Source organism: Fulmarus glacialis, unplaced genomic scaffold (genome assembly GCF_000690835.1).
Source record: "Fulmarus glacialis isolate BGI_N327 unplaced genomic scaffold, ASM69083v1 scaffold11573, whole genome shotgun sequence".
NCBI classification, from domain to species: Eukaryota; Metazoa; Chordata; class Aves; order Procellariiformes; family Procellariidae; genus Fulmarus; species Fulmarus glacialis.
In genome coordinates this window covers 55,325-78,704 of record NW_009201064.1, presented here as the reverse complement: position 1 = coordinate 78,704, position 23,380 = coordinate 55,325, and the positions used below count along the sequence as shown (strand labels likewise).

Genomic DNA, 23,380 nt, shown 5'->3' with positions numbered 1-23,380 from the left:
TCCTGTGCTTCTGAGCTGCCAAATGAAGAATCTCTGACATGAAACATCTCAGTGTTTTTTTTTATCAGCCAGAGCTAGCTGGGGAATTTGACTGAAGTTTGCAAATCATTTCAGCATCCTCCTAAACAGCATTTTTTAGCCCCTGCATATTTTGTTCAGCTCTACCCCACCTCTGCTTCTCAGTTCTTTTTCTTTGGCCATCACACCAGGTTTCCAGCTTTTTTCCTCCCCTCCCTTTCTATTTATTTTATCACTCCCCAAAGGAACAGAAGGGGTTTGTCACACTCAGCTATTTCTTCCCAGCCATGCTGTGGCGAGTCTTTTATTCTCCTGACAGCATCATTCCTCCCCTGGTGCTGCTTTCCCACCTGCTGAGACTGGATCTGCAGTAGGTGGCTGACTCCTCGTCAGAGCCAAAGCCAAGTTGTGAGTCAGGTTGCAGAGCAGAGTAGCCCGTCATTTCCATGTACCCATCTCTCACGCTCAGAGGAATGCAGCCTCCTACATAGAGCCTGGGAATTGTTAACACATTTCCTGAAGCTTTACAACTGTGAGTCATTGCTCAAAGTAACTCTTCCAAGCTGCAAATTCAGGGTCAAATCCTCATCTGGTGTATGTGCCCCCTCCTCCCCAGTTCCCACTGAAATGAAAGGCACCGTGCTTTCATTTAAATATTTGAAACTTTGATCTTTTTGGTATTTTCCAAGATCTCTCAGCAGTGCCTTCTAAGCCACATTTGTCCCATACTGTCCAGTGGGGAATTGGACTCCCAGATGTAATATTCAGCACTTGCAATATGCTCTACAAAACTGGGTGCTCTCTCTTGGGTGTCTCTGTGGTGCCTGCATCTCCTATATCTGAGCAGCTCTCCGTCATTTTCCTCTTCAGAGCCACAGCCCCTCTGTGTAGAAGAGGAACACTACTACCCCCATTTGCCATGAGACGTGGAGGTTGCTGTCAACATCGCATTTTGGAGGGCATCCTAAGGCTACTTCCCAAACCATGTTCACTCTCCATGCAGACTATGAGCATGGAAAGGTTTTCATGCCCCAGACACGGCTAGGGAAGACACAACCCCCAGAGCAGAGATGGGTTAGTGTGGTATTATGAGCTGGTCGTGAGGATTATAGATAGCCAGTGCTCCCAATGCTGTTTTTGAGAGCTGTACAGACATCACCGCAGAGACTGATGACATTTTGATCCTGGGATACAAAGGGAACACAGTTACTCCACATCCTTTGCTTTACAAGGAAATCTTTAATGCAGTGGGCCAAAAGCAGCATCTTTCATCAGATTTTTCAAAGTACCTCCCAAAGGTAATGCAAAGTGCCATGCTGCTGTGGCAACATATCCAGATGACATTAAAACTGTCAGTCGCTCGGGGGTCTCCAGAGGTGCTAAACTGGTGTTGGCCTGTGCTGGTTCCAACACCAATAAACAGTTTGGTTGCCTTTCCACTTCAGCTGGATAAAGCTCTCGTCGCTTTCTGCCCTACTAAACTCTTGTGTAACATGGTTGTGCAAGGTAGAACATCTCCCATTCCGATCACACGAGCTACAGCAGAAGTACACCAGGTGAAGTACCACATACAGAAAATCTGACTGGTAACATGCAAGGAAACTATGGCATCCCATCAATAAAAATACAAGATACTGTTGTCTGTGCAGGTTCCAAAACAAATAACATTATCTTAAAGTGCAAGTCACTGTTATAACGGATCTGTTTATGTACACAAATGCCTTAGCTGAGCAGCTCTGTGTTTAGAAGCTTGTATTCAATTCCTTCTGGGAAACAAACCCAAAAGATGTGGAGTATCGGACAATTTAAGTTAAACACCAATGAACCCATGAAAAATCTATATTACCAACTCCAGGCTACTCAGGCTTTTAGAGAATTAAATAATTTTTCTAGGTTCTGATGGGTCTCAGGACAAGGCTGGGCATCCCTGGGCTGGAATGACTGCAATTTGTCTGTACCATCGCACTGCCCGGTTGCCTTGGGCCGTTGGAGCCTGAGAGTCTGCATACTTTCTTTTTGTCTGGTGTAGGAGTACCTTCTGCAGCATTGCTCCTGTGGAGCTGCCAGCGTCTTCCTCAATTCGTACCAGGACGTGAAGATGTTTTTTGCTGGGAGGAGCAGACCTCACAGCGTCTTGGTTCAGACTGGAAACCCTTCTGATCTTTCCATCATCCCAGAAATAGGAGCGAACACTGAAAAGCTGAGCAGCTGCAATGGTGAGTTCAAATACCTCTATCCTGCCTTCCTGCTTGCCATCAGTTGGTGAAATAAGCTGACCAGCAACTTCCTTTTCCCTGGGAAAGACAGATGGGAACAGAGCAAGGTGTTAGTGGAACTAAACCTTAACTGGAAAGCTAAGGGATGCGTTTTAAAAATGCTTTGTCTGCATCTAGGGTTTTAACACTTGCTGCTTCACGTGTGTGAAGCAGGACTTTTTGCTCTGCAGCTGTTGGCTACAAAAATTAGGACAAATGCGTTATAAAATGGATTTCTCGTTTGGAAACTTAGCATGCCAGAATGGGTCCATTAGTGCAGCCCCTCCATGGGGCTTTAAAATCCTCCCAGCCAAGGTAGGATTTGATCTAAGATGGAAAGCCTTATGCCTGTTGTTAGTCTCCTACCTTCTCAAGCAGGCACAGAACACATTCCTGGAGGATGACTTATTCTATAGACTAAGTGGAAATAAGCCCCAGCTGCAAAGCTTGGATCCAGAGACCAACTTTTCCAGAAGGCTGAGAAAGACTGGGCTCAGCCTACTGGTGATAAAGCCAGCGGAAAAGTCTGGATCCAATGTTAGATGTGAACCAGCCCACTAAGCGAGGCCGATGAGTTTATTTCAAACCTTGGACTTCAGCCTGCCTCTAATACCTGGTGAAATGCAAAACATAACACACCTCCTAGCAGGATTGAGTCAGAGTGTAAATGGCCTCTGGGATCTCTAATGCTGAGGCTCAGAAATGCTCTTTCCTGGCAGTTTCAGAGCAGGCCTGGAAGGAAAATAAGACCATGAGGAAGCCATTAGAAAGTCCTGCTGTGATCAGACACTTTATTGGAGCATTTACCTTCTTCCCACTGCAGTGTGGCATGAAGACACATGGGGTCTCATCTTATCATTAAGTCCTTAGTGTTCTCATCCTGTCTGGAGCCGCAGCTTGCTGGCAGCACTGCCCAGAGGCTGCCCTAGCAGGACAGTGCTGAGAAATGTGAGCAAGTCCTTGCGTTTCATTGCAGGAAGTGAGAGATACCCGGAATCAGGAAACAGCCAGCCGATGGTGGGGCTCAGGAAGTCGTCAAACAATAGGAACAACAAGGAGAATGAGTTCAGAGAAGCTGGTAGTATGGCTGAGGGACAGGCTTTTCCATCAAAGGACCCTGCAGTGAGAAAGGTGAGTGACAAGCTTGGAGCCAGACTCCAAGTGGGAGCTGTGGGAGAAGCAGGGAGTTTTGCTCAGGCGGATCAGAATGGGGTACCGGGGGAACAAGCCAGCCCTGTCTGCTACTGAATGGGGCTGGGGCAGTGAGGGCCAGGGTGCTCTGCCTCTCTGCTCCCAGCGTTAAATGAAGTCAGTGGCTACGTCTTTATGCCAAGAAAGGCACAAACAGAGCACTGGTGCAGGGGAGAGCAGCACTGCAGACAGCAGCATAGGCTTTAGCCCTCACTAACTCCAGATAACTCAATGTGTGAACTCTGTCATAAGTATCTTCACTACTGCTGCTAGCGAGATTAAACCAAGCACACATTCATTACCACATATAAAAATTATAGTGGGTCAACCCTTAGCTGGCAATACTTATTACCAGACTGGCAGCATATCAGTGTAATGAGCTCCAGTCCCCAAAGCGTGTTTCAGGGAAACTGTGTCGCTGAAGTCCAAGGGAGCCGGGGCGAATGCTTTTCCTCTCCCTTTCTTTCCCACTGTTTGTGGCTGCCTCAGCACTTTCAGGTTCCGGTGGGGATCAGAAGTGCTGAAATGCCAGGGCAGAGGCTCTAATCAGAGTATTCCCAGCCCGACAGGAAAGAGGAAAGAGTAGGTCTCTCACGGGAAAGATCTTCTTACGAAATTTCCACCCCAAAGTTGTAAATAGGTTGCAAACACTTCAATGAACTTCAGAAACCAAATCAAGGCTGAATCCTGAAAGGTGCTCTGTGCTCTGGCTTGTGTCCAGCCAACTTCTGGAGTATGAGCATTATTTTAAGCACATGGAAGCCCTGATGACTTCACAGGACTGCAGAGTCAAGATCCACACGCTTTAAACTGAATCTTTGAGCTCTTTTGTTACACCACACCTTAGTATTGTCACTTAGTATTGCATTTTGTACCCTGAGCATGAAATGCCCCATTTACTTCTACAGTGCAGGTACTGTATGGGAATCCTGGTACACCAGTCCCCAGGCTACTAGGTGCTATACACATGAACTGGCAGTCTAAATACAGAAGAGAGGCAAGAGGTGGAGGAGGAAAGAAGGGATTATCACACACGTGAGGGACTGAATTGTAGAGAGATAAAGGACTTGACCAAGGCTATGGGTGGACTCCAGGGCAGAGCTGAGAACAGAACCCAGTCTGTTTCCAGCACTGCGAGATCGTCTCGCTGCCTTGTTATTTATTAATGTATTTGCCTTTTTTTTTAGGGTCTGGATGTCAGCAAGAACATCTCGGTATGTACTGCCTTTGCAGAATATATTTAACTTGTACCTGCATTATCATGGACCAATGCTGTAAAGAACAGCATTATAGGTGAACAAAAGAGGTTCACTGACCCCCAAAGTTTACTATCAAAGTAACAGACACACATGTATTACGACTTACTGCATGTGGTCTGATGTTCTCCCACGCCCACTGCAGACAACAGCTAGCTAGCCTTCAGGAGCAGGCAACTGCTCAGGCTGTTGTGGTATTAGCAGTGCTTGTTTTTCTGGGACAACACCAGCACAATGAGGGACTAACTGCTGAGGCCTCCAAAACCCTTCCACAGCATACATTAATCCCAGTAGTAAACACTACTGATATTTCCATGAGTAAACAGTCTCACTTACGGGCAATTAACTCAATAGCACCGAAACCAGTGTTGCAGTTTTCAGCTGAGCCCATGACCTCATCTGAAGTTTTGAACTGAAAACTTAGCAGAGCCCCAAGAAGAATTACTGCAATAGGCTCTTCCCCGGGCTGGTGCGTGCGGCTGGGCAGCTGCCAGGTTGTGCTACCAAGGTGGCCACAACTCATGGAGTAATGGCTCTGCTGGTGGCACAGTGGGAAGGCACCTCGGGACAGGGCAGAACAATGCCCCGAACGTGACAATGGTTTGAGAACTATTTCCCCATTAAGCTAGTCCTGGGGCATGATCTTTTTTGTTCTGTTCCCAAGGTTTTCCAACCATTACTTTAGGAAATTTAAAACAATGTAGCAAAAAAACATGAAATTTTTTGATGCGTGGCTCCTTTTCAGTTCACTAGTCCAGATGAGTTCAGCCCGGAGAGAACAAACATTAGGGAGGGCCTCATGAGACTCCCTGACCTCCTGATAATCTCTATTAGCATTTCAAATGTAAGTGCCTAATAGCTGTGGCTTGCAGACGTGACAGGGAAACAAAGGCTTGATCTCTTCTAATTCATGGTCCACTAAAGTCACCACCTTGAAAAAGGCTGATACCAATGCACCTGGCCTAATAGAAAGGAGAAGGGAATCAAGCTGGTTTTTTGGGTTGTTTTTGTTGTAAAGGCCCCCCTGGGTGCATGTGAGTAGGTAGGAAACCAAACCGATCTTTTCCTTTAGTGCAGTATAACAATAAGGTAAAACGTGCCTGTAGGCACCTACTCAGCACTCACCAGTGAAGTGCCCTCACTCTCTGAAACCTTAAGTCAGAAAGAATAGCAGGGTCCTAGACACGGAAACGTTACCAAACAAAATACAAAAAGGATGGTATTACTAACAATTGATCCACGCTGTCTCATTGTGTCCTATACAGGTACAGGCTGGCCACCGGGCATCATTGCAGGGTGTTAAAAATTCTTTTGTGGGACCTGACTCTGTCCAAAATAAAGAAGCTCCCCTCTTCCTACCACCCTGGAGTACCCCAAAGTATCATACGTTGGCCAGATGAGGTTCTGCCAGCAACTAGCCTCCTTCAAGTTGTGGGTTCTTTTTGCTCCTTAGGGTGAGAGCCATGCTTGGGGGAGAATGAGAGATCTTATGAGGAAGACACGGCTGAGAAACCAGAACAAGCTGGGGCTGTCCTCCGCTGCTCTGAAGAGGTCCTGCCCACAATTGTACAGGTAAGGCAGAGCTGTGGGAGATTTTCACTTAGTGTTCGGAGGAGATGGTGAGAGATTTACCTCTGGTTGTTGCTGGCCGGAGAAGACCCCTCCTTACCTTCTCTCCATTGCATATGGTGGTCCTGGCCAGCACAGCCATTTGCTTCCTTAGTGCCCAGGTGCTCTAAGATCTCAACTGGATAATGTTACCTATATGAAAATAATGGAAACATTAGGGTCCCTAAAAGAAGGTGCTTACCCCCCCAACAGGACAAGGGGATGTTGACAATTAGCCAGAGACATTCTATAGCCTAATTATTTGTCTTTCTGCTCCCTCCTAAGCATTACAGTCGAGGTTAATGCTCTCTATCCACCTTCACACCTTTCATCCAGTGGAACAGTAACCTTTATTGCATCCGATGTATGGTAGGATGGGACAGTCAGGATCAGCTGGAAGGTTCCCTGTCAGAGGAAGGGGAGATGAAGTTTGCTGAGTGTGTGCTCATGGGTAGAACCTGCTTGTTGCTGTAGATGAACGTCTGGGTCAAGCACGTGGTCTCATTTCTAGTAAGAGCTCCGTGCTGGTCCCTTGGGCAAGTTTGTCTACCAGGTTAGTTACAGCCTGGCCTCTGAGCTATACTGTGTGGTGCATCTCTATCTGAGGCGACGACAGTGCTGCCAGCTACCCCTTGCACAGATATTCCCTGTGCGCTTGCCAAGTCCTCCCAGCTGGTCTGGTGAATTTGGGGTGTTTGTGTATATAATCAGGTAACAGGAAGAGCCTGGGTATCTTACTCACCCAAAGCAGGAGCATTACATGGAGCTGCGCACCTCCCTATGTTTTTTCAGCTGAGGTCTCAGTAACCTTGAGCGGAACAGCTCAAATGTGCTTAGGCCCTCCTCAGGTTTTAGAGGGGGTGATGGTGGGGAAACAGCGGTTGTTTAAGCACTCAGGAATGTCCCATTGTTCCCCTTAGACAGCCTGTACCTACCTTACAAAATGCATAAGGGAACTGGGAATCTTGTAATTACAGATGGAAAAAAACCCCTCTGTAGTTCATGGAGTGATTTTTCCAGCTGGGAAAAGCTTGGTTCGGGCCCAAGCACACGTAACCGGCGAGCTTCCTCCTATTGTTTGGGAAACTGAAAGAAGCACAAAGCAGAAAGAGACCAAACAGTTCCATCTAAAAGAGATGGTGAACCAGCTGGGGAAAAAATACACACTCTTGTGAACCTTCCCTTTAAACCTGAGTAGAACCAGGACTTTATTTGGGCTTCAGAGAAGTCCTGTCTCTGTATCCTCCCTCTTGGCCCTTTCTCTGCAGCACTGAGGACACTGCCAGTGCTCCCTGCGTGAGAATTGCAGGCTAGCTCCTCAGCTGGCTAAATCGATGTGCTTCCAACAAAGGGCCAGCCCAATAGCTCCTAGCTTTTGCTACTTTCACACGTATACTGGACAACTATTACTGTCGTGGAAATGCTGTACAACAAGAAGCCAAATGGACGATTTTTTTACCTGGCTGTAACTGGGCAGCCCCAGAGATGTTGTATGCTGATTTTTCCAGGCTGCTTTCTGTAGCTGATGACTGGCCTTCTCTTTTCTTTCACTAACTTTCTTCTCCCATGTATCTACATAAAACCCTTGCCTCTATTCATGCCCCTTATCTCCCTCCATTTCCTCTTCTCCTGCTTCCTAGCACTTATTCCCCAGCCCTATCTGTATTTGCTCTTGCTCTTTTTACCCCACACCCTGCAATAGCAATGCACTGACACTGGGCTTTTCACTGGTGCCAGGAAAAGCTGGGCACCTTGCTCCAATGGCATTTTGGATACGTAGTTGCCCTCAGGCTCCTTTGAAATAAAAAGTTAGGCTTAGCGGATCAATGACAGCCCTGCAAATGCTGCTGGACAGAAAGCCAGGCCCTTCCTACAGCAGTACCAGAATGGTAAAGCAAAAAAAGTCTTGCTTGTCTACAGCTCTTGGCAAAGCAAATGTCAAAGCCCTGATACTCTCAGCATTTAAAGCCACTGTCTTTGTTATAATTTATGAAACATGTTTGTCCTGGCTCCTGGTCCTGTTTGTACATGCAGGCATGTGGAATTGGCTGGCTTTTGCTTACCTGGGCTTCCTTGGGCATAGAGACATCTCCCAAGGTCTTGAACTGGAACAGGTTGGAGCCTGGTACTCTGTATTAACATACGGATCTGAAGGAAGCAGAGATTTGTTGCTTTTGACACCCAGTCCCACTTGAGTCATTTGGGCAATTAGAGAAAGTCTCTTTGTTTTTGTTTTTGTAACTAGGTCAAAGCAAATCCCCTTTCATGCTCCCACTCTGCGTGTGATGAATGATCTGCTCCAGGGCAGTTGTTTTGTTTTTCTTTTCTGTCTTTTTTTTCCTAACATCCACAAAAGAATTCTCATAGTAGAGAGAGAACTTGGTTCTTCCAGCAGAAGAGAGGGGGGCCTGCCAAGGTAAACATACTGGCACAAGACGCAGTGGTTTGTCATACATTGTTCTAAACAGGCTCAGGTTTTCATTTCGTTTTCTTTTTCCTGCTAGTACGTTTACTCCCGCAAAGCAACGTCTATTTTGTGCAAAGGGCCAGAACAGGCTGATGAATGACTTGATCATGGTGTTATGAACTTAAGTAGCACATGGACCTGGATCTGACCCACAGCAGGAAAAACAGATTTCTTCCCCAAATCATTGCAAAATGATCCCTCCACAAAGAGCAAGGAACTTACTTCCAGCTCAAATGACCCCCAAGACAAGTGACTAGTTTCCACTGTGACTAGTTTTAGTGACAGAAAACTGTTCTCAAGTGATACTGGAGCATCATAAGGTTAAATACTTGCCCTTGTTAAACAATTACAGTAAGGAGAGAATCCAGCCTGGCCTGTGAAAGCTGGGCTGCAAATTCTGCAGGAGCCTACCTTGATCAGTTTATTGCCTGTATGTTCCCACTCCATTTGACACTATAAAATGTGTGAAGTTGTGTCTGGCTAGAATGGTGTTACAAACAATCCCCAAAAATCCAGGGTCAAGGAGGAGCACATTGGCACCTTCTATCGTTTTTCCTTACTTTTCCTACTTGAGAACAAACAGACAAGACGTACAGTCTCCTGCTACTTGCCATGACTGCTGCTGGGAAGCAGACTGGCCCTGGCAGAGATACAGAGGCAGCCATCTCAATGAAAGCAGTTGTGCTCAGGAGCTTTTCTGATGCCATCCCCAACCCCTTTCCAGGGCAGGGTCTAATTTGAGAAGCTTTGTCCTGTGCAGACACATCCACCTGTGTATCTACGGGAGCTGCAGCTTTAATGCAGCTGCGTGGGAATGAGCTAACCTCAATTACGGTATCTTTCATGGCAAGGATGCTAGTTTGAGTTTGACAGCCACCAAAAGCTTGCTGCTGTACGATGACTACTTTGTGGTTAGAGTGAAGTAGGTTAGGAAGGACAGTGCAGTTCTAACATTACAAAAACTCATCTTCATTTTTGGATAGCAAAGGCTGAAAAGGGCCCTAGAGCCTCAGACCCAGGTCTGAACGCTGCTCTTCACATGGGAAATTACTACCAAGGGAGATCTCTGCGCTCAGGGTTGAGAAGGAGCCAAAGAATTAAAGAATAACATCAAGGCAGACGTTTGACCATTCCATTGTAAAAGAATTAAGAGCTGAACACAACAAAAATCGTACAACATTTAGATTAAAAAGAAAACAATTTAGTAGCTGGCAAAATAGAGAGTCTGCATCACATCAGTCAGGACTTTGAGTTGAAAAATTTTTCAAATCAAAGATTTGAAGTAAATAGCTATTATTATTATTTGAAATAAATAGCTATTAACTATTTATTTGCTGTAAATAGCTTTGAAATAGTGCATTAAAAAAAACCTACAGCTTTTCTTTCTTAAACAGCAGCTATTTTTAAAAAGTGTTCCAAAAGGTTTGTCTTTCATAAGTCTTGGAGGCCTGAGCTAACTAAGCCATTACAACCAAACAGGATGCATTACACTTATTTCAATTGTATGTAATAAACAACAAACAAAAAATTAAGCTGGAGACAGTCCACAGCAGCTAGCTTAGCGTTGTTCTTCAAAAGGTCTAATTTCCTACTTACTCCTTCAGGCCAGAATTTTTAACTTCCCTGTGACACTCACCCACCAGTCTCTCCCCTTCGCTTCCAGCTAGGCAGAAAATACTGGTTGCTCTCAACAGAATGATGTTTGTGTCCATCCATTATATTGTGACTCCATGCCAAGTGCTGCATTTTGTAGCTCTCTTTTTTGGATGCTGCCACAAATATTTGGACAGCATCTGTTTTGAAATTTCAGACTGGAGAGGGGGGAAGCTGCTTTGGGTGCAGCTTGGATGTTGGGTACATATGCACAGCATATTAATGCTAAAAACACAACCATGCGTTCTGACTGCTGTCAACTTTAATTGTATTTTTCCATTTGTTAAGGCCAGATATTATGTCTTCAGAGCTGAGGAAAACTGAGAGGAACTCCATGATTGTTCTGGGGCAAAATACAAAGAATGAAAACATATGGCCTTTCTGATAACCCAAGTCAAATGGAACAAGGTAAAATAAGTAAAGCAGCATGTGTTTCTTTGTGGGTTGGGGGGCGGGGGGGGTGTTTGCCTCTTCTTAGCACAGAAAGGAGACAGTCTTGTTCCTTTATCCAGACACGCTCCAACATGCAAAGACAGGAACAGGTCTGATTTTTGAAGTTCGAATTATATGGATTTATGCCAGCTGAGGACTGGCCCATGTACCTTCATTTTAACAGTCCCCCACTTGTTTTTTTTTAAAAACCCCAAAATTTAAAGGCAGCTGTAGTCATATAGGTTACATCATGCAGCCTTTTTACAAAAAGTACAGCAGCAAATTCATTTATCTGCAGTCAGTCAAAAGACTCCCAAATAATAGGCCAACCAGATGTCTTAGGAAAGAGACAATCTGCCCATAATCAAGACTAAAAGAGAACCAGGCTCAGCCTCATCTTCCACCTTCCCAACTCAGCGCACGGGTTAAATGCAGAGAAACCCTTTCTAATCTCTCACATTCACTGCATGTTTCTGTTTCAGAAAGGCAAAGTGGGAACACCAATGGACACAAAACCAAGAACCCCGTGGTTACTTTGTGCAACCTGCATCCTACAGTTGTCAACAGAGCAACTCCGATATGATTAGGGAAGGGGGAGGTTGAGAAGGGTCTGTGGACAGATGCGTGCTCAGCTATGTACGGCTTCGCTCCTGAATTACAAAAGTCCAGCCACAGATGAAAATTGCTGTTAGCATCTTGGCAACATAATCAACAGAGAATTTTAAGTAAGATTTGGAAATTCTTCCTCCTCTCTGGGTTAGGAACAGAATTACCTGAAACACTGAGGCTTTTAAATTATCATTGCTTTCTGGGGACCTTCTCCAGCTGAAATAAACTTCAGCTTTATGGGAACAGCAGCATCTAGAAGAGTGCCAGGGACTCCTTGCCTGGCGCAGAAGTGGCTGTTGGAAGGACAGCCTCCTCCCTCTGGGGGGGCTGAGTTGCAGTCTCTGCTTGTTCCCAACACAGCTCCTCCTTTCAGAGCAGCATCTGGCCAGCTGTGCCATTTTACTGGAATCCAACAGGAAAAGCAAGTCAGTAAAGCCAAGCCTTCCTACAAGGCCACTCCTGAATCCACCACTAGCTTCTAATCTTGTGGGTCTGCTCCTTCTGCAGAGGCCCCTCAACTCCAATGCTACCCTACGCAGAAGTTGGCATCGTGCAGGTTCACTGCAGAGACCAGAGCGAGGGGCACTGCGGGAATCAGCCTTTCGAGAGACTGGAGGGTGCACCCGAGGCAACACCTCAGCTTCACCAGGCAGCCCCGCTCTTGTGCTATCAATCTTTTGGCGGGGAACCAGGCTTGAATTCCTACTTTTAAGTTACAAGTTAAGTCCTCTGGCTGTGCAGGTGGGGTGGTCATGCTGCTGTATGGCTCAGCCTGTGCTCTCTCTGCTGGGAAAAAGCAAGAGGGAGAGCAGAGCTGCAAGGAAGAGTTATTCAAATACATACATCCTTTATAAGCTGCTGCTTTTTTGGGCCACATTAACAACTGTGTAACACTATGGCCATGTTTGGTGGCTGGCTTACTGCCACATGTCCACTGATTCCAGACTCAAGGGACAGGCAGCGCATGCTTCTGAAGGTCTCGTGGTTGCAGTGGTCTCTGCACACCAGCTCTTACTGGTACTAGCACAGTAATTAATGCACATGGAGAAAAGATTCAAATAAACCAACTTTGCCTCTTGTTAAAAGATTATTCTACCCCCTAAATTACAATATAATTGCAAGTCAAACAATTGCTGTTTAAAAAACCCTCCCCAACCCAAACTTGCCTGGGAACCAAGATTTCAGAAGCTGGCAGGAATGGATCAACTTCAGCAGGTTTAGCCTTTCAGTAACAGATGCTTCCCCCTTGCTCACCCAGATCAGCTGGAGCCCTTGGAGTCCTCAAAACCAGAGCAGGATCCTTTCTGAGATTCAAAGCACCCCAGCTATGCTGTCCCAGGGCAGCTGTAGTTTGCAGGGGGGAGCAAAGGCAGCAGCCCAGGCCTGGTTCTCCAAGTACTCAGAAGGGTTGTTACTGTTGTTACTTAGCACCTGAAAAAAAAACCCCAAACCCAATTAAAAAAAAAAGTCCGTGCTGACTCAAAGTTAGCACCCCAAAATAGGTGCTGTGTTTAATGTTTCAGTTGTAGCTGCTGCTGCAGGACTTGGTTATTCACTGTGTATCTTGCTAGCTTCATCCAAAGCTAGAAAGACTTAAAACTTGATTATTCTGTGAATAGTCTGTATATCTCCATAAATACAGGGGACTAAAATCCTGCATTAACTTACACCCTCCATTATCCCTCCAGCTTTACAGAGACTGTAAAGAATGTGAATCAGTGCAACTGAATTTAAAGTGTTTTAAGACGTAGCATTATGAACTGGTATTCCCCACCATCAACCACCTCCATTCACATTGTAGGTTTTGTTTTTTTTTTTTTTTTAAACTAAAATGAACTAGCACTCTTTTTTATTACAGCATTATATGAAATATATTCATGTATTTTCAGAAATAAAATATATTTATAACATGTAACATACTGTATAGTTCTCCACTCCAGGATGCATTGTAATACAAGCATAAGAAATTTAATAAAGGCATCACTATTAGGATAATGGTTTTCAGATATTTTATTAATGAACACCTGGGTTGTAGTATAACAACTTACACACCTTTAAGGTTTCAGGTGAGCATAGCTGGTTAAGAAAGGAATTGTTACCTCCAAGCTTTTAAAGAACTTTAGCTCTGGCAAAGAAGCAAGTTTGTTCTTTTGAGGCTTGTGCTGTTCTTGAAGATCCAGAGAGTGAGGAGAGCCTTTGGAAAGTTCAGATAGGGCCAAGTGTGGATGTTCATTTTGAGCAGCCCTGTGTTAGGTGCTGTGGCGGGGCTCTGCTTCCAAAGCTGCAGAGCAGGCAGACAGGGCAGGGCAGCACACACCATTTCCAGAGGAAAGGGTGAAGGCACTGGGGACAAAGTACGCTGATGCTCAGCATCGGGGTTTCTTTCTGAAAATCTGGGTTCATAAGCAGCACCGCACAACAGCCTCAACTGACAGGTGCCGGCTGGCCTCAGAGCTGCTTTTCCTCAGCTTCTGCTTCATTCACAGCCCACTCTGTGGCATCATCCTGGACAGAGCAGCTTTCCTTCACCTGCAGGAGTCTAAGCCAATGTCTACAGCAACCCACAGCACCAGCTGCATAACCAGGCAGTACACAGTGAAGCTAAAGAGGGTGCTGACACAAGAAGTCACATGCAGTTACTCAAAAGAAGGGAGAAAAGTCAGTGAGACCCAACTAAAGAAAGTAGAGGCCTAGGAAAAAAAAAAAAGCCAGAAATCCGCCTGTGAAGGTAGAAGGAAAAGAGTACATTTCTGCAGGAGGGGAAACTGCAGAACAAAGCAGCAATGAAAGCCACTAACACCCCAGGGGAGAAGGAGAACAGGCTAGGAAGAGGGGGACAATGCACCAGAGGACGAAGCCTCCACGTTGCCTAGCTCTCACCCTGTGCCAGTGCTTCACACAGACAACTCGCATCCCACTGCTGCTCGTGCCCTTCCCCTCCTCCTGCTAGGGACCAAGTAGCAAGCCTTAAGCACAGAAGACTTCCCCCAGAGTGGATAAGGGAATTAAGTTCACTTCTCTGCTCACCCACCTCCGCTTATCACTACATGTGCCCTACGCTAAGCAGCAGGTCCATTACAGCAAGATCCAGCTCTGCACCAGAAGGGATGGCCCCCGCTGGGGAATCTACCTGATCCCAGAGACTACATGCCCAGAGCTCTCTGCCACTTCGGGACAGTTCAAGCAACCCCACGGAGGGCAGCAGGGAGCAGCAGGGCAGGGACGCTCCTCTGCTAGCCCCTTCAGCCTCCACACAGGCATCAACTCTCTAAGCAAATATTTTTGACTTCCTTACTGAGGCACGGGAAGACTCCAGCAGCAGCCAGGAAGGTGTTTAGACCTTGGCTAGCACACACAGTTAAGGGCAGTGCCAGAGCACCCTGCCTGGTGTACTGAAGAGGTGTGGTCTATATTACTCCTGTAATTGCCCAGTTAATTAACATTAGACAGCTGCTAAAGACTTCTCAAAAGGCACATTATGAGTTTACACTCTGCTTTCCCAGACAGAGCTCCACCTGTACCAAGGCCATTTAGTTGCCAGAGGCACTCCCTAAAGGAGGAGGCTCTTTGACCTATCTCCAAGCTGATGATTTCTCCAGCCTGTGATCTCCTTCACCCTCCCACCATACGACTTGGAGGAGTCTTATCTTCTCCTGATTAGATTTTAAAAGCAAGCAAGACTAAGAGCACTGGTTATCCTGGAAGTAGTAGGGAAGAGCAGTTCTGCTAGAAAAATAAAAACATTGTAAGATGATTCCTGCAATTTTTTGTTGGAGTAAGAAAGGAATTAAAAAGCAGTTCCCACCACCTGTTAACACCTTCCAATCACACGGTATTGGCAGAAGCCAATTAAATGGAACAATATCTGCTACCTCAAGCAAGATATTGTTCAGTTCTTTGCTTCCATGTATATAAGAGCTGCTCTTCCCTTTTAAAGGCCCCTAAGCAGCATGATTAAGACTAGTCCCCTACTACAGGGGGAATTTCTAATCAAGCCAGGGCAGGGGGGAAGAAAAAAATATTTTTCCTTCCCCTCAAGTGTACTTGCTCAAGGACTACTCCATCAGCTGTAAGTGTGAGTGCAACCACCAGAGCTCCCCCAGCCTGGGTAGGAAGGGGGGTGGTGGAGTCCCTTTCCCACTCCACCATGAGAAGAGGTTTGCTGGACTGTTTTTTGCCCAGGACCTCAGGAAGCACCACACTGAACTGTTCCTGATGCTCAGGAACAGCAAGTTTTATTTCTCATCTCAAAAAGGTACATCCATGGCACTGTTATGCCAACAGTGGTGTCAAATTAGCTTTAATCTGAGAAGACGACTTTGAAGACTCTTAATTGTCTGCTCTCACATGAAGGTTTAAGATTAATCTTTAAATCAAGTTTGATTTTTTTTTCCTTAAGTTCAAACCAACTAGGCTCTTTGATTTTTTTTTCAGTTGGAATGAAGTTTCCCTGATGTCATCCTCCAGAAAAAAAAAAATCCCACCTGCCCTTTTTTGTTTCCAGAGCAAGAGAGGCAGGTTCACATACAGCATCATTAGGAAGGCCCATTTGTGTAGTGCTTTGCCATCCCTGCCTCTGAGTCCTGCCACATGAGCACAGCCCTGACTTAGTGAGCTCAGGGGCAAGTGGGCAATTCCCAGCTCCTCTGTGAATACCAGCTCTGCATCCCCAAAGGAGAAGCAGCGGCAGGATTTGTTTTTAATTAATTTTGCTGCTTCTACCCTATGTTTGAGAGGAGCCAGGATAACTACTTTTGAAGGCCACCTTAGCCACTGACAGAAATGCAGACACCACCCAGCATCACTCATGTCTCAGTCTGCAGTTTCCCAGCAGCCCAGGCCATGACAAGGGCTCCCTCTCAACAGCAGCAGACAGTTAACACTAATCCCAGAGCAGAGTAATAGCCAGAAAAGTGAGATGGATTCAGACAAACAGCATTTGGAAAGCGCTGTCGCAGCCATCAGGATAATTTTTGTCTTGCAAACAAAGGCTTACAGCCAGGGTCCCCGAGACACACTCCTGTTCAACCCTGTGTGCTCTGGGCACGGGAGAAGGAGTCCCACAGCCCAAGTGGGTTTGACAGCCACTTTATTGCAATACATTGGTTTCATGCATTACAGGCATCTTCTTTTGCCACAGCACAGCAGCCACCAGCACCAAGCACAGAGCTGCCCCGGTTGCCACAGCAGCAAACCCCAGAGCCCAGGGGGCTGCAGCATGCACAGCGGCACCTGTGGGGGGAGAGAGGCCCCAGTTAACACTCCCCCAGTAAGGCACAGGGATGTGCCTTAGGGGCTCAGTCTTTCCGCAGGAAAGACTTAGACCAACCCCCTTTCCCAGCCTGGCTACGCTGGGCTGGCACACTTACCAAGGCCATCCTTGGCTGTGTCCCATCTTAGCTCATCCTGGAGGAAAATCACAGGGCCTTTGCTAGAGACCTGGGAGGCACCATCCTGAAGAGGATGTTCAGCACTCCTTTTGCCCCCTACAGAGCAATATGAAGGTTTTAGGTGAGAAGATGTATATCCCTAAAGGTCAGCAAACTTTGTCCAGGTCAGCTTCTCAACACATGAGAAGCTCTGAAGGCCAAGCTTTTCATGTGAAACACAGAATTAAGAGCCTATGAAGACCTCTGCCTTTTAGGAAGGGCCCTTGCCCTTATGCCACAGGAAAGGAGCAGGAAATGCCTTGTCAAGCTGTCCATGGCTCAGAGGAACTAGTCCATAAACTACATGTCCTCCTACCCCCAGCTTGGAGGCTAGACCTTTGTTGCCCCTTTGGATGGGGAAGCAGGAAAGCTAGGATACTTACTGGCTCTAGCAGGACAAGTGGTGGTGCAGGACTCCTGTACAGACCGGTGGCACACAGAAGCACTGCAGTGCAGGTACACCTAGAAAGAATGGGACACAGCCTGGAATCACTCAAGCAGTATCTGTAGACAGGCGATATCCTGGTGTGGTGCATTGACCCTAGCCAGCAACTAAGCCACTTCCTCACTCCCCCTACCCTGCCCCAGCAGGGTGGGGAGAGAATGGGAAGAGCAAAACCAAGAAAACCCATGGCTGGACAGATAAAGACAGTTTGATAAGTGAAGGAGAGAGGGAGAGGGAAGAACAAAACCAAAGCACAAGTGATGCAAAGGCAAGTCACCCACCCTGATCCCACAAGCAGAATGATGCCCAGCCAGTCTCTGAGCATCAGCCACATTGGAAGACAAAATCCTTCAGTGTTTATTGCTGAGCATGACATCACATAGCATAGAATAACCCTTTGGCCTATTTGGGTCAGCTATCCCAGCTATGCTGCCTTCCAGCTTCTAGCCTACCCCATGCCTACTCACTTGGGGTTGAGAAAGAACAGAGCAAGGAGAAAAAGCCTTCATGATGTGCAAGCACTATTCAGCAAATAGCTAGAACATTGGTGTGTTATCAATGCTGTTTTAGCCACAAATCCAAAACCACAGCACCATAAGGGGTGCTGCGAGTATAGTTAACTCCATCCCACCCAGACCCAGTGCACCTGCTCTCAGAAGGGAGAAGGCAGAAAGATTGCTTTGGCCTGCTTCGCATACAGGCTGTAGCCTTGGAGCCCTCTGCTGCCTGCTGCAAGGCAGCTTTGATACCTTTGCCACACACCTTCAAAGTCAGTCAGATCTGGCATTACAGCACTTCTCCCTGACACCTGGGACAGAGCTGTCCAAGCAACACTACACTGTGACCTCTGCTAGGTACAGCTGGGACCAGTTTTGAGTATTAATTGATCCCAGGAGCACTAAGCAAACAGTATAAGGTATGATGAACTTCATGTGACTTAACTGCTCATGAGATTCAGAACCCAGATACTTCCCAGGTACCAAAAGCTATTTCCAAATCATTTTCACCAAGACATTTAGTTTAGAGAATATTGATTAGCATAGTTAGAGCACACACCCTAAGTTAGTTCAACAGAACAACTTAGGCAGAAGCTAGCACTTGCTTAAGTAGACCTACCCTTTCAGTAGTCTCATTTTCTGTCACATCCCTCCAGTGATGCATCTTACCTCTACCACATTTGTCTCAGGGAATAAAGAGTTTCTTGCATCAACCTCTCCCCGCCTGTTTCAGGAGGGGGCTTTCCTTGTCTTTGGACTAGCCCCCCTCCCCGAAGAAGGCCAAGAGTCTCACAGTTATGAAGTGTTTCTTATTGCTCACACATGGTACTTGTCTTCACTAGGAAGCTAGGCAACCAGGACAGGATCTTACCAGCCCAGAGAGCATCTCTTGGGAAGTGGAGTCCACAAAGGTGAACGTGTAGAGGGTAAAACGCTGGTAATGAGAGGGGAACAGTAGTCCTGAGGCAAGGCCCAGAGGCACCAGCTGTGTCTGATAGTTGTCCCCAGCATAAGGGCACCTGAGAAGGAGAGGCCAGCAGTGAAAAAAGTGTAAGTCATTCCCCTGACCTAAAGCTATTTACAAGTCACTTACCCATCCACCAAAACAGGCCACTGAAGCTGTTGCTGGGGATTGATACTTGGTGTGGCCCAGCAGTGGTGCAGGACCAAAACCAGGTCTGGGTCTGTTCTCTGAAGGATCTTGACTTCTGCATAAACGGGGTCTCTCAAAGTCTTCACAACAGGATAGTCACTGTCAGTATAGTAGGAAGTATAGCTTCCGTCTGGGACAGAAGAAACCCAAGAGGCATTTTAGAGCAGGAACAAACAGAAAGAGGCAACCTGAGAGCATCCTTTATAGCCATGTCAGTAAGTTCTCACCATGGCAGGGAAGAAGCAGTGCCGGGTTCACCCATCAACACTCTCTTATTACTCAGCAGAGACCAGAGCCCTGCACCGATGCTCGAGCAAGTCCTGCAAACCTCTCATACCTGAGGCAACACGCAGCTCCAAGGACAGAGGACCTGGCTGGGACACAGCAGGGAGCGGTGGCAGTGTGAAGACCTGAACACTCAAGGGAATGAAGCTCCCAGTAACGGAGTAACTACAGCGGACATGTAACCTGGTGGGACAGGAAAACCCCAAATCAGGGAGATAAGAAGGGTCACTCTGATATCTCCTTTCTCTAAGATGGCAACGTAATATCTGCGTTAATTAGTCATATCCCCAGTCTTTCCTCCAACACTTCCTTTTAACAAGTACTTGAAATTCTCTTCAGAGTTCAGATTTGAGTCTGCGGAGCGTCACTGACCAGCACCAGCTTTATTCCCACTAACTAGAGACATACCAGTCCTCAGCTTACTCCAGTGCCCTGTTGTGAATTCAGAGCTTGTGACAAACAAATTTCTCTAGTGACATTGAACACAATGGCACCCAGCAATACCAGCCCCAGGGTATTACCTGAAAGTGCTATCCCTAGTGACAGAGCCAAGGCTCCCGGTCTTCACATTCCTGGATGCCACCAACTCATTCTCATATATGGCCTGGTCTCCAGTCACCTGGAATGACAGACCAGGCACTGTCACTGCAGTAAAGTCAAACTGGATTAATGCCAGGCTGGAGAACAGCATTTGGCCTCTGGAAATCTGTAGGGTGCTCATTAAATAGCCAAAGCCACGTCAGGTTATTCCAGGTCTGCAAGCTCCTGCTATTCCAGCCTAGTGCCAGCTGCAGCTCTTACCTGAAAAGTGGTGCCACAGGCAGAGAGCGGGAACTGGTACACAACAAAGGCATTGTTTTTCACAACAGGGACACAGCCAGTACTGTGTCCACTGGCCAGTTGCACAGAGTCCAGGATAACAGGTGGCAGGGTCACATCCCGAGAGACAGCAATGGAAAACTGGCCATCTGGTGTGCAATGAGCTGTCACTGGAGAAAAAGATATAATCAGTCTCGAGCTCAGGGAGAAAAAGGAGGAAAAGGAGGCTCAAACACCGCAGCAAAGACAAGGCCAGCAAGTCCTGCAAGTTCTCCTGCCTGTAACTCCCAAAGCGAGTGCTAAGCACAGCAAGACAAGTGCAACCAGCTCTAACAGCAACACTGATTCTGGCCAGAAACCCAGGTCTGTTGCAATACACATGAAAGGGCTGGACACTTCAATGGGACAGAGTACTTTTGACAGCCAAAAACATAGCCCTAAGCCACCTGCAGGACTGGTACACACCAATCCTGCTCTGCCAGGGAAGTGAGGAATCCCAGTTTGCAGCTCCTCCAGGAGGCAGGGAGGACAGTTGCTCACACTTACCTGTGTTACCAAAGTAACAAGGCTTCACCCTGTCCCTAGGGTCATAGCAGCAGCCTCGCACTTTACAGTCTCCCTGGCTGATAGGCAAGGAGGCACATGGCAGCCGGTCTTGGCTGAGGACAACAGAACAGACACTACTGCTTGGAGCATCCAGGGCTGGAAGAAAACAGCAGGAGTTTGCAGCTAAAGCACAAGAGCAGGGGGGACAAAGACACAGAGGACACTGGTGGAAGGTGTCCTGGTGACTCTGCATACAAATCAAGTGAAGTTAGACTCAGGTGAGGGTCAAACACATAGCCCGGAGCTGGCATGGAAGCCTGCTCAGAAGGGACCTGCATTTCCCTGGACTCCCCCTGAACCCATGTACAGGAGACTGGACTGCATGGGATCTGTCAAGATAAAGTGTTCAGGATCAGCTCTGGTAATTAGGAAAATCATTGTACCTAGTCTCTGGCTCAATCCCTGAACTTGCAGTGATTCATGCAGTCAGAATATGGCTAGGAGGCACACAGAATATTCATCTGCTGACCTTGCAAAGGAGGCACAAGTCCCCAGCAAGCTGGTGGCTCTGTGTCCAAACCCTTCTCCAGGGAGTCTTCTGCATAGCAATAAGTCCCCTCTCCCAGCCTCCAGACCGACTAGGAATAGCCATCCAAAAGGAAGGGCATTCATCGCCACAAGATACAAGCAGGGTTTCCCAAGGAGCTGTCAGAGTCTTACCAGGAAGATCCACAGGGCACCTGAGCAGCTTCTCTTCATGAAGAGCCTTTTGTCCAGCAGCATCTGTTCCTTCAAGCCCAACCAGCATGAGGTAATTGCCATCCTGGGGGAGAGCCACACCAGTCAGGGCAGCCAGAGCAGCAGTAGCCACAGTCCCAGCAGAACCCCTAAGGTCACTCACCCATTCAAAGACATAACAGCCAGTATAGGAGACTGACACTTTCCTGGAGCCATCTGGAGTCCCAGTTACCAAGAGCCCACAATCAGAGTCATTCTGCAGAGCATGTGCCTTCCCCTCAGTTTTTTTGGGGCTTCAGCATCCCACATTGAAGATGGGGTCCACTACAATCCTACCTTTCTGTAGGAAACAAGGTCCTAGCCAGTATTAGGGTCTGAGCCAGCACGGGTGTGTGAGGGAACCCAGCAGGCAAGGCCATTTAGATCCAGGCACAGCACTCCACCAAAACCCTTGACTGCTAGGTCATATAAACAGCCCCCTAGTTACACAAGATGCACTGAAGCTGTTAGACAACACTTCACATCAAAACCTGCCCCCTTCTCCTCATTCCAGGCATACCTCTGCACTGTGCAAAGATACAGCAGTAAGAAAGCCTCTTGACACCACCCTCACTTACCCCAAGTAGTCAGCACAAAGGAAGCATTCCCTTCCCAACCTGGAGGTAAGGTGAGCTGCAGGCTTTCTTGGCCACAAGCCAGCAGGGTGGGATCAGAAAAAACACTACTCTGAACCCCCACAACCAAAGCAAGGGGACAAAGAAACCCCCACAAGAGCATAGCTCCAAATGCAGTCCTAGACTGCCCTGCAACACCCATCCTGCTCTCTTGCTAAGGACCATAAAGCAGCTGCTCTTAGCCTACCCCTTTTAAATTGTGGAGCCAGCTGGGATCAGAAATTCCTGAGGTGTCCAGGTGGACCCAGCCCAGCAGTTTAACACCTCCCATTGCCCTCACCTGGCTCTGAACCCATCACAGTCTGCTTGCACCCTTTAAAGAAAACCACAGGGCAGGAGCTGAACTTATGTCAAGAGATGGGTCTGTATTCATATCACTAAGCTGAGAGGAGCTCATCTGTGCAATTTAGTGTAGAGCCCCAGGAGGGTCTTCAAACTCTTTTTTCTCACCCTGAGTTCTTCCCACCCCTGGCCCACCCAGGAGATCCACCTGCTTTTCCCCATGTACCCTACTGCTGCTCTAATTGCTCATTACATGGCATGAGTGCAAGAAGCAGCGTGACAATGCTCTTTTGCTCTTTTAAAGGTGCCACCGCTTCAAATGCCAGACACAGGGCATATATAAGCACAGAAATAGCCTTCCACATGAAATGTGATGGAGCTCAGGAGGCTTTGCACGCCTCAACTTGGTGTTTGTACTTGTACAGTACTTGGACCAGTAGTGTTTAATATCTTCATCAATGACATAGACAGTGGGATCAAGTGCACCCTCAGCAAGTTTGCAAATGACACCAAACTGAGTGGTGCGGTCGACATGCCTGAGGGACGGGATGCCATCCAGAGGGACCTGGACAAGCTCGAGAAGTGGGCCCCTGTCAACCTCATGAGGTTCAAAAAGGCCAAGTGCAGGGTCCTGCACCTGGGTCAGGGCAACCCCCGGTATCAATACAGGCTGGGGCACGAAGGGATTGAGAGCAGCCCTGCCGAGAAGGATCATACGCTGTAAGGGACCCCCACCCCCAAAAGCTGACAGGTGGGCCCCTAGGATGGGCCTGAAACACAGATAAGGGGAGCCTCTGTGATCCCAGAGAAAGCTCTGCCTGCCAGCACCCATCGCCTGCCTGTAACTGCAACGTGTCTCATGTAGAGTCTTCTCCCTAGCCACACATCAGGCCACAGCACCCACACTGAGTAAAAGCCTTATTGTCCATCCTTCCATACAGATGTTTCTGCATTCATGCAATGGAGGTGTGAATTTCTTTACACTGTTGCAGAGGTGATGTACATATAGTTTGTGCATGCCCT

At 47.3% G+C, this 23,380-nt stretch overlaps 2 protein-coding genes across 2 annotated transcripts in view; one reads left to right on the top strand and one right to left on the bottom strand.

Moving 5' to 3' along the window:
• Window positions 1-11,464, top strand: part of LOC104073870 — a 19,980-nt gene extending 8,516 nt beyond the window's left edge. The window contains exons 3-8 of the mRNA XM_009573802.1: window positions 2,048-2,234; window positions 3,250-3,404; window positions 4,652-4,678; window positions 6,174-6,292; window positions 10,737-10,879; window positions 11,363-11,464. Coding sequence (XP_009572097.1) covers window positions 2,048-2,234; window positions 3,250-3,404; window positions 4,652-4,678; window positions 6,174-6,292; window positions 10,737-10,833 — 585 coding nt within the window. The 3' untranslated portion in view covers window positions 10,834-10,879; window positions 11,363-11,464. The remainder of the gene's footprint in view (window positions 1-2,047; window positions 2,235-3,249; window positions 3,405-4,651; window positions 4,679-6,173; window positions 6,293-10,736; window positions 10,880-11,362) is intronic.
• Window positions 11,465-16,578: 5,114 nt separating this feature from the next.
• On the bottom strand, window positions 16,579-22,217 carry ZP4 (zona pellucida glycoprotein 4). The gene is made up of 12 exons (XM_009573805.1): window positions 22,015-22,217; window positions 21,565-21,694; window positions 21,384-21,486; window positions 20,664-20,819; window positions 20,100-20,287; window positions 19,820-19,917; window positions 19,351-19,481; window positions 18,954-19,143; window positions 18,732-18,879; window positions 17,302-17,380; window positions 16,859-16,975; window positions 16,579-16,721 (listed from the first exon to the last, which is right to left on the bottom strand). The coding sequence occupies exons 1-12, from the start codon at window positions 22,215-22,217 to the stop codon at window positions 16,579-16,581; spliced, it is 1,686 nt and encodes a 561-aa protein (XP_009572100.1).
• Between the last annotated feature and the right edge of the window lie 1,163 nt (window positions 22,218-23,380).